This window comes from Siphateles boraxobius, unplaced genomic scaffold (genome assembly GCF_051911475.1).
Source record: "Siphateles boraxobius isolate OS27281-9 unplaced genomic scaffold, OSU_SipBor_1 486, whole genome shotgun sequence".
NCBI lineage: Eukaryota > Metazoa > Chordata > Actinopteri > Cypriniformes > Leuciscidae > Siphateles > Siphateles boraxobius.
Window position 1 is genome coordinate 10,001 of NW_027509126.1, and position 11,212 is coordinate 21,212.

Here is an 11,212-nt window from a genome sequence, read left to right on the forward strand (position 1 = left end):
ATAATACACTTTAAAATATATAATTACAAAACTAAAAGTGCGTGCTCACAGTTTTACATATCTACGATTTTTTTAGAAATTACAATTGTTTTAGATATATGCTTGATTTTGTTTTAGACAACAATAGTGGCTTCGATTACTAAATTAGTTTAATCTCTGGCTTTTTTCATGTTTTTTATGTATGATGTACGTCATTTTTTAAAACAAATTAAGGAGGGTTTACTTGATATTTACCCACAATAATGATTATGTTTACCACCTGTGACGTCTTTCTTGATAATTCATAGAGTTATTTGGAATACATATTCTTGGCTCTGTGGCAATATTACTAACGATACTAATATTATTAAAAATAAATAAAAACTTCAGCGTGAACGTGATCACGTGACGATGAGCAGCTGCGGCGCGCGCCACTGACGTCATGAGCGTCTGGCGGGAATCTGACGGTTCGCGGAGTGTCAACAAACCCACGAAGCGTGTCATTCACATTTATTCGACTATAAAGAGATTTATTCTGCTTATTCTCTTCCATCGGTCGTGTCAGCTGTAGTGAGAGTGTCTATCCTCCTGTAGTGGAGCGCGTATGTCCTGTTGTGCTGTTTATAGGTGGAGAAATGCAGGCGTTTTTGAAAGGACCTTCCTCACAGAGTGTTAAAGCTCAGAAACCTTCATCATCTTCATCATCATCAGGAGGAGAGAAGAAGCAAAGAGCACTTCCCTGGGTGGAGAAATAGTGAGACTCAACCATATCTGCATAAACGCTCATATTCATGTGATCTGACTGAGAGTTATTGATATATCATGTCGGCAAACTTTAAAAAATGAAACTGAATTATGCATTTTGACCCGACGTGTGTTCATAGTTGATCTCAGATTTCACCTGTTCGTGTTTTTGATCACTTTAGCAGACCAAAGTGTGTGGATGAAGTGGCCTTTCAGGAGGAGGTGGTTGCAGTACTGAAGAAATCTCTAGAGGGCGCTGATGTGCGTGAGGCGAATCATCAATGTCAAATGTTAATTTTATTTATATAGCGAATCATCACAACTCACTAGGGTCGGCGATACCAACTATTTTGTTTTCAATACCATACCGATACTTTAAAGGCCAGTATCGCTGATACTATACCTCTACACTGAACTTTAAAAATTGTAAATTTCTTAAATTATTGAATTACTAAAGGCCAATTTATACTTCTGCGTCGGGTGCCGCAGTAGGTACGGCGTAGCATACGCACAGACGTGTACCATACGCCGTACCCTGATGCGCACCTCCTCAAAAATGTAAATACACGACGCGGGCCGCAAGATCTGTGATTGGTCGGCTTGGTAGCATCGCGTTTCCTCCTACGCATTTCTGCCGTGTTCATGTGCACCGCCCGCCATTTTTAAATTCAGAAGTTCAGCGAAGAAACATGGAAATGGACCAAGTGACCGAGCGATTGGTTGAAGATGTGCGGAAATACAGCCATCTGTATGCTTTCTTTCAGTCGCCATTGCTTGTAGTAGCCTAAACTCAAAAACAGCCGCGAGGAATCCAGACACAGTGATCATTAAAACCCTCCCCCGCCAACTAGCGTTTCGTCGCTGTAACTGCAGAGCAACACAGACGTAACGCAGAAGTATAAATGCTCACGATGGCGTCACCTACGTCCGTAGCCTACGACGTACACTTGACGCAGAATATATATTATAGGCCTAATTGAACTATGGTCATTATAATGTCACTGTAATATCGATCTCGACGTTAGTAGTATCGATATATATATCGATACTTCATATCGATACGCCCATCCCTGCAACTCACGAGAACAGTTGTAATGAAGTTACTGATCACACGTCATGCCATTTATTGTGGTCGGGAAAGTTTCAAACTGAGTCAATAGTTTGATCCCAAAAAGTAAAATTCCACCTTCTCTGTTCCAGTGTTATTACCGTAAACTAAATGTATATATGAAATAAGTACATTAATTAAAACTAGATGAGTGAAGTTTGTGCACTTTGATGTTGACTTGACAAAGCCTTATCTGATAGTTTGAAATTACTTAAAAACATTACTAGTGTGGTTTGACACGTTGCTAGCATGGTTTAACATGTTGTTAGCATTAAAACAATGGTAGCTTGATTAGCATGTTGTTTGCATGATTTAACACATTAACGTGTTGTAGCTTGCTGTTAACATCTTGCTAGCATAATTTAGCACAGTGCTAGCTATTTATAACACAGCATGTTTTAACATTTTGTTAGCATGTTTTAATGTTGTTAGCATGATTTGACATGTTGCTACCATAATTTATTGTTTTAACGTTATCAAGATTTAACATGTTGCTAGCATGGTTTAACACGTTGCTAACATGTTTTAAAATATTAGCATGATTTAGCACATTGTTAGTATGAATCGGTGCTTGTCGCTAGTATGATTTAGCATGTTTCTGGCATGTTTTTACACGTTGCTAACATGCATTATCGCATTGTTAACATAATTTAACACAGTGCTAACATGAATTGGTATGTTGCTAGCATGAATTTGCATGCTAGTGTTATTTACTACCTGTCTAGCATGAATTGGCATGTTGCTATCATTTTAGCATGATTTGGCGTGTTTGCTAACTTGGTTTAACACATTCTTAGCACAAGATTAGTTGCCAAGGGAACCTTTCCAAGTATTTAAAATTACATTTATGCATTTGGCAGACACTTTTATCCAAAGCGACTTTCATTGCGTTTCAAAGTACACATTTACATTCTTGTCAATTTTGCGTTCCCTGGGAATCGAACCCATGACCTTGGCGTTGCAAGCGCCAACGCTCTACTGTTTGAGCTACAAGAAAGCTAACAAATTACTAAAACTGAAGTAAAACTTTATCTAAAACTTTAATTTAAAAATCTGGCAGAATACTCTAATGCCGTAATGATGATGTGCTCTGCTCTCACAGCTGCCCAACCTGCTGTTCTACGGACCGCCTGGAACAGGAAAGACGTCCACCATCCTCGCGGCGGCCAGAGAGCTTTATGGGTAAGATCTGCATAATGACGATGCGTATTGAGATTCAGACACGCGTGTGCTAATATCCTCGCGTTGTGCTTCAGGCCAGAGCTGTACCGACAGAGAGTCCTGGAGCTCAACGCTTCTGATGAACGAGGGATACAGGTGGTGCGAGAGAAGGTGAAGAACTTCGCCCAGCTGGCGGTGGCCGGCTCGCGTACCGAGTGAGTTACGCCCCGAATAAACGCAACGATTAGGTTTGGGTTCGATTCCGTGAATTCCGTTATATTGTGAAGCTCTTAAAGTGACAGTAGCCTAATATTCCTGCAGCGTCTCTATAATAACACTAATCAAACAACAAAAGACTAAGAGAAAATTCAATTGTTCTTGACTGAATAACTTTTGCAACTATATTTTTAATGTATATATTATGTATAAAGTGCAGTGTTATTTTACATTTGATTACCGTTCCGGTACCTGAATACCTGAAAATCTTAAAACACAGTTTATTTTAATCGTATCTTTGTTCAGTTGTATTTATTTGTTGCGATTGCTAATTTTTTATTTGTTCTTTTTTAATTATTGAGTGTTTATTGTCTTTAATAATCCTTAAAATGTATATTAGTTAGGATAGTTATTTTTCTGTGTTATTTTTAAACCGCAGGCTAACGTTCCTTGTGTAAGAGTTCTTTATCCTGTTTATTTTTGTTCATGATATTCAGCTATAATTAAATGTTGTGCAATAAGACTAAAATGTGAATATCTGTTTCTTTTTTTTATAGTTTATTTTTCATAATTGGAATCGAAATTAGGAAATAGATAAGCAGAATCGAAATAGGAATCGGTATCGTTAAATTCAAACGATACCGCCGATCGAGTGTTTCTGAACGCATGCTTTTACTCTCTGAATCCCAGCGGGAAACCTTGTCCGCCATTCAAGATCATAATCCTGGACGAGGCGGATTCCATGACCAACGCGGCTCAGGCGGCACTCAGACGCACGATGGAGAAAGAGTCTCGAACCACGCGGTTCTGTCTCATCTGCAACTACGTCAGCCGGTCAGTGTGAACCACGCGAACGCACAAACCCGCCGCGTGCGGCTTCTGCTAATCCAATCCAATCCAACTTTAAGCACTTTTAAACAACCAAAGTGCTGTACAGAAAAAAAGTAATCACATAAGACACACAACTACATACAACAAAAATAAAATGAAACGACATAAACATACACATAAACATGAGTAAATCTTTCTAGGTGTCAAGGCCACAGAGAAAAGATGGGTTTTAAGTCGGGTTTGCTGACTCTCGCTTGTTTCTGCAGGATAATCGAGCCGTTGACCTCCAGATGCTCCAAGTTCCGCTTCAAACCGCTGGCCAATGACATTCAGCAGGAGCGACTGCTGGAGATCTGCGGGAAGGAGAACCTCAAGTACAGCAAAGATGTAAACGAAGAAGTTTTGTTAATTATTACCCATGAAATAGGGCTGTCTTTAGTCGCTGCTAATCAGTCCCTCCAGAAAAACGTGATTATTCGATCGCATAATTCAATGCATAATCAGCCAAAGTCAGTCCGCATATTTATGCGGGGGCCGCATTTTTTCAAATACGCAGCATAAATTGCAGATTTCCGTACAAAATATGTGAGGCTTGCATGATTTCATAATCCCCACATTTTCGTTGCAAAAAAGTCACATATATCTTAGCAGAAAGTTGAAAAATGTTGCGTTTACTTCTAGTGCTGGGCGGTATACCGGTTCATACCGAAAACCGGTGTATATTTTTGTTATGATATTAATTTTGTATATACCGCCATACCAATTTATTTAATTACGTAACGTTCGGAACGAACGTTACGCTGCGCCGAGCGACACTGTTTCAGACGGACCCTTTACAATGTTGCACTTCTAAGCAGCGACGGCGAGGCGAGGGTAAACAGCAGTGCTCTGGTGTTACGTTACAGGGAAGATGGATGCTGCAGAACTATGGCGTTATTTTCCTATCAAATGTCGAGAGCGCATTATTGTAGCGTGAAAGTACATTAATATAATGCGCGAGCGCGAATGTCTCTGCTCGCGCGCGGAATATAATGTGCCGCGCTCTCAGATACACGCTGCTCTTGCTAGAATAGGTCTATTTTCTCTGTGCTCACTCAGAGAATCCTGCACTTAAAACGTGTTCAGTGCAATCGCGAATCTCTCCTCTTCCCCAGCTAACAATTTTAGGTTATAAGAACGTTTTCATAACATTCCCATTAAGTTATAAAAACGTTAACGTTATTTCTGAATGTTCTAGGAACATTCAAAACGTCCAGTTTTTTAGAGCTGTGGAGGGAGGAGCTGTGGAGGAGGAGCTGTGGAGGGAGGAGCTGTGGGGGAGGAGCTGTGGAGGGAGGAGCTGTGGGGGAGGAGCTGTGGGGGAGGAGCTGTGGGGGAGGAGCTGTGAGGGAGGAGCTGTGAGGGAGGAGCTGTGAGGGAGGAGCTGTGGAGGGAGGAGCTGTGGAGGGAGGAGCTGTGAGGGAGGAGCTGTGAGGGAGGAGCTGTGGGGGGAGGAGCTGTGGGGGGAGGAGCTGTGAGGGAGGAGGTGTGGGGGGAGGAGCTGTGAGGGAGGAGGTGTGGGGGGAGGAGCTGTGGGGGGAGGAGCTGTGGAGGGAGGAGCTGTGGGGGGAGGAGCTGTGGAGGGAGGAACTGTGGGGGAGGAGCTGTGGAGGGAGGAGCTGTGGAGGGAGGAGCTGTGGGGGGAGGAGCTGTGGGGGGAGGAGCTGTGGGGGAGGAGCTGCGGGGAGGAGCTGTGGGGGAGGAGCTGTGGAGGGAGGAGCTGTGGAGGGAGGAGCTGTGGGGGAGGAGCTGTGGAGGGAGGAGCTGTGGAGGGAGGAGCTGTGGAGGGAGGAGCTGTGGAGGGAGGAGCTGTGGGGGGAGGAGCTGTGGGGGGAGGAGCTGTGGAGGAGGAGCTGTGGAGGGAGGAGCTGTGGGGGAGGAGCTGTGGAGGGAGGAGCTGTGGGGGAGGAGCTGTGGGGGGAGGAGCTGTGGAGGGAGGAGCTGTGGGGGAGGAGCTGTGGGGGGAGGAGCTGTGGAGGGAGGAGCTGTGGGGGAGGAGCTGTGGAGGGAGGAGCTGTGGAGGGAGGAGCTGTGGAGGGAGGACTGTAGCGTAGCAGAGAGCAAGTGGGTTGGACCTGTAAGTTGTGCTTGTTCAAATTTTCAGGCTAAGTCAACATTTTCTCAAAACTCCCTACTGCAGCTTTAACGTTATTTCCTGGTTATAAGAACGTTAAGAAATAACAATTTTAGGTTATACTGGGCGCTATTCTATTCTACAATATTCACTAATGACAGTAAAATAGACCATCCTAAGTCAATTTACTGCAGTAATTCCTCTCTCAACCAGTAGAAAATGCTTTGAACACCTGATTATGCATGAAAAATGAAAAACAAAAGTCATAAATCGGAAAACCGGCATAATTTTGAATAAAAAAAAACGTGATATAAATTTTGTCAAACCGCCCAGCACTATTTACTTCACACACGAGCAGCCGTTTCCCCTGTTGCCATGGGAACGTTATGAAGACGTGAACATCATCGAAAAGCTGTAAAACAGGAAGCACACATTTTTATATTTTATTTATTCATTTTTACAGACGTTGTAGCATATTCCTTTTGTAAAGCTGCAGAAGTTGTTTGACTCATCAGTGTTTTGTAAGTTTGAGGCGTGTGTTTATTAAGATCTGAAATAAAACAAGATGAGATTTAAATATTCCAGCACTTTCTGTGATGTTACGCTTGCTTATCATAGGAAGTAAAAGGAAATGACTCTTTACATTAAGGCAGTGGTCTAGTGAGAACAGGGTGTTGGGGAATCACTTTTTTCTCTTTTTCATCAAACCGCCGTTTTTGCAAGTTCCCGCAATTTCATCGCATAAAATTGCATAAATATCCCACATATTCCATCGCATTTTTTAAGAAAACGTGCCTCATAATGAAGGATTTTTGCTCGCAACAATCACAAAAAAACTCTGCATTTGTATATTAAATAATATCCTGGCTCTTCCCAGCTTTATATGGTGAAATCATGCAAGTCCCGCATATTTTGGGCGAAAGTGCGTCATATCTGAAAAAATGTGCCCCCTGCATTAATATGAGGACTTTGGCTGATTATGCATTGAATAATGCGATCGAATAATCGTGTTTTTCCGGAGGGACTGAATATTACTGATTGCGTTTGGCTGAAAGAAGAAAGCCGATACACACATAGGATGGCTTGAGGACGAGTAAATCATGAGATAATTTCCATTTTTGGATGAATTATTCCTTTAAAGCACAAGCTTTTTGTATGGAGTAAATATTTGTGTGTGTGTTGAAGGGAATCGAGGCTCTGGTGAAGGTCTCAGATGGAGATCTCAGGAAAGCCATCACGTATCTCCAGAGCGCCGCGAGACTCAACGCTGAGCGGGAAATCACTGAACAAATCATCATCGAGATCGCGGGGGTGAGTGAACGTGCCGAACGAGACCCAGACTTTTAATATACCGTCTTTAAACTCTACTTTCTTTTTCAAGGTGGTTCCGCCCAAAGTGATTGAAACGCTCCTCCAGATCTGTTATAAAGGCGCTTTCGAGAAGCTGGAGCTCGCTGTGAAGGTGAGTCTGAAAACAGACACTGTTCGTACAACGTGCTTGAATTTTTGAAATTGAAGTCCTGGAAAAACCCTTGAAAACAATACATGTGAAATTAGTGTTTAATTTGATCGAATAAAGAATCTTTTCACAAAATTAAAGCTGCGGTCCGTCTGATATAGAGGCATTTTGAATGGCTATGAGTGTGATATTGCTCATATAAATATGCAAGTATGTGATACAGCTTTCATTCTTCAGCTCAATCATATATTCATGACAGAAAAAAATAATTTTAAATGAGGAAAGCGATGTCTTTGTCATAGTATCCTTTCAATGGTTAAAGTTACCGCAGTCACTGCACTTTATTTGTTCCATTTTGTTTTATTGGTTTATTTTTGTTTATCTGTTTACCTTTTTTTATTTCAAAGATAAAAATATTGTTTGATAAATGAGATAAATTGATAAATGAAGTCCTTGAAAACCAAAAAAGTAGTGCTTGAAATTCATTTTACAGCATCTGTGTTTAAGAGCTCATTATTGTGCTCATCAAACTCTCAACTCAGATTTATTGTAACAAAATATTCTTCTTGCTTAGTATTCCTGTCTTGTTTTCTAAAAACAACAACAAAAAAACATAAAAATCCTTAAATCAAGATACATTTACTGAAAAATACACTTAATGCAAAGGGGAATTAGATTATTTTTCTGACCCCATTGGCAGACATGTGTTAATTTAATCAATTTTACAATAACCGATTTAATAGCTTCAATCATTTAGCTTCTCCAGTAAATGTATCTTGATTTAAGAATGTTTATATCTTTATAAACGTCATGTTTTCAGTATCGGTTTTCCATAAAACCATAAAGCTCATCTTGATTTGTGCAGGATCTGATCGATCAGGGATTCGCTGCTACTAACGTCCTCAACCAGTTACATGAGGTCATCATCGAAGAGAAGCTGAGCGATAAACAGAAATCTGTCGTTGCAGAGAAGATGGCCGTAAGTGAACCGAGACTACACACTGAAATAAGAGAGTTTTCTTGTTCTGTTCAGTGGAAATGTATAAAAGCTTGTTTCCGCCACAGAATCAAACATTTTAAAAGATAATTGCGACTTTTATCTCACAATTGTGAGTTTACATCTTGCAATTCTGACTTTATTTCTCAGAATTGCAACTATATCACACAATTCTGACTTTAAAACACAAATGGGAGAAAAAGTGTGAATTGCAAGTTTATTTCTCACAATTCTGACTTTATAGCACGCAATTCTGACTTTATATCTCGCAATTCTGACTTTATATCTCGCAATTCTGACTATATCACACAATTCTGACTTTATATCACACAATTCTGACTTTATATCACACAATTCTGACTTTATATCACACAAATCTGACTTTATATCACACAATTCTGACTTTATATCACACAATTCTGACTTTATATCACACAATTCTGACTTTATATCACACAATTCTGACTTTATATCACACAAATCTGACTTTATATCACACAATTCTGACTTTATATCACACAATTCTGACTTTATATCTCGCAATTCTGACTATATCACACAATTCTGACTTTATATCACACAATTCTGACTTTATATCACACAATTCTGACTTTATATCACACAATTCTGACTTTATATCACACAATTCTGACTTTATATCACACAAATCTGACTTTATATCACACAATTCTGACTTTATATCACACAATTCTGACTTTATATCACACAATTCTGACTTTATATCACACAATTCTGACTTTATATCACACAAATCTGACTTTATATCACACAATTCTGACTTTATATCACACAATTCTGACTTTATATCTCGCAATTCTGACTATATCACGCAATTCTGACTATATCACGCAATTCTGACTTTATATCACACAATTCTGACTTTATATCACACAATTCTGACTTTATATCACACAATTCTGACTTTATATCACACAATTCTGACTTTATATCACACAATTCTGACTTTATATCACACAAATCTGACTTTATATCACACAAATCTGACTTTATATCACACAATTCTGACTTTATATCACACAATTCTGACTTTATATCACACAATTCTGACTTTATATAACACAATTCTGACTTTATATCACACAAATCTGACTTTATATCACACAATTCTGACTATATCACACAATTCTGACTTTATACCACGCAATTCTGACTTTATATCACACAATTCTGACTTTATAGCACGCAATTCTGACTTTATATCACGCAATTTTGACTTTATAACACAATTCCGACTTTATATCACACAATTCCGACTTTATATCACACAATTCTGACCTTATAACACAATTCTGACTTTATATCACACAATTCTGACTTTATAGCACGCAATTTTGACTTTATAACACAATTCTGACTTTATAACACAATTCTGACTTTATATCACACAATTCTGACTTTATATCACACAATTCTGACTTTATCACACAATTCTGACTTTATATCACACAATTCTGACTTTATAGCACGCAATTTTGACTTTATAACACAATTCTGACTTTATAACACAATTCTGACTTTATAACACAATTCTGACTTTATATCACACAATTCTGACTTTATCACACAATTCTGACTTTATATCACACAATTCTGACTTTATAACACAATTCTGATTTTATATCACACAATTCTGACTTTATAACACAATTCTGACTTTATAGCACGCAATTTTGACTTTATAACACAATTTTGAATTTATAACACAATTCTGACTTTATATCACTCAATTGGGAGAAAAAAAGGTTAGAATTGTGAGATAAAAAGTCGCAATTACTTTTTTTATTATTGTGGCGGAAACAAGGTTCCATTGAAATGTGTTGGTTGTTTTGTTGAAATCAAATGTTCTGATGTGTCTTTTAGGAGGTGGACAAGTGTCTGGCCGACGGTGCTGACGAGTATCTGCAGTTATTGAGTCTCGGCTCGGTCATCATGCAGCAAGCCGCACAGAACACCTGAGCCGACCAATCAGCAGCTCCGTTACACTTCAGCTTCACACATGTCTGCCTAGATTACTGTTTTCAACTTTTTGTACATTTGAAATATGTAATTAAAACATTTCTTTCCTATATATATGTTGTGGGGTGTTTTTTTTTTACATTTTATATTTTTATTCAAATATTTAGGATGTGCTTCCATAGTTATCAACTCCCTGAAACGCCTCCATGGTATCTTGAGTTTCTTCCGAGAACGAACACGTCACAATATTTCTCATTATAATAATTCATACGCAGAATAAAGGGGCGGGGCCTGGTTGAGTTAGTTAGTAGTGTGTTAAACTGGAGGTTATGGAAAGGGGCGGGACATTTCACAAACACACTAGCACTCGACCAATCAGAGCACAGTGTGCTTTTCAGAAGGAGGGGCTTCATAGAGACAGGAAGTAAACAGAGCGTTACTGACAGACTGGGACGAGAGGAGCCGCAACAATGGAGAATATGAGGAAAATAATGTATTTTTAAACATTCAAGCATGAAATAAAGCAGTTTTTAATACTTTCACATTAAAAGTTCATTGTCACACACAACCTGCTTTCAACCTAAAAAACTTGAGTCAGATGCCTTT

The 11,212-nt window shown here is 39.4% G+C and overlaps 1 protein-coding gene across 1 annotated transcript in view; it reads left to right on the plus strand.

Moving 5' to 3' along the window:
* LOC143710888 (replication factor C subunit 4-like) overlaps positions 1-10,718 on the plus strand; it is an 11,471-nt gene extending 753 nt beyond the window's left edge. The window contains exons 1-10 of the mRNA XM_077202109.1: positions 1-733; positions 906-984; positions 2,934-3,013; positions 3,088-3,207; positions 3,899-4,042; positions 4,306-4,426; positions 7,338-7,463; positions 7,534-7,614; positions 8,477-8,590; positions 10,511-10,718. The exon at positions 1-733 is cut by the window's left edge and continues 753 nt beyond it. Of these exons, the coding sequence (XP_077058224.1) occupies positions 615-733; positions 906-984; positions 2,934-3,013; positions 3,088-3,207; positions 3,899-4,042; positions 4,306-4,426; positions 7,338-7,463; positions 7,534-7,614; positions 8,477-8,590; positions 10,511-10,606 (1,080 nt within the window). The 5' untranslated portion in view covers positions 1-614 and the 3' untranslated portion in view covers positions 10,607-10,718. The remainder of the gene's footprint in view (positions 734-905; positions 985-2,933; positions 3,014-3,087; positions 3,208-3,898; positions 4,043-4,305; positions 4,427-7,337; positions 7,464-7,533; positions 7,615-8,476; positions 8,591-10,510) is intronic.
* The last annotated feature ends 494 nt before the right edge of the window (positions 10,719-11,212 follow it).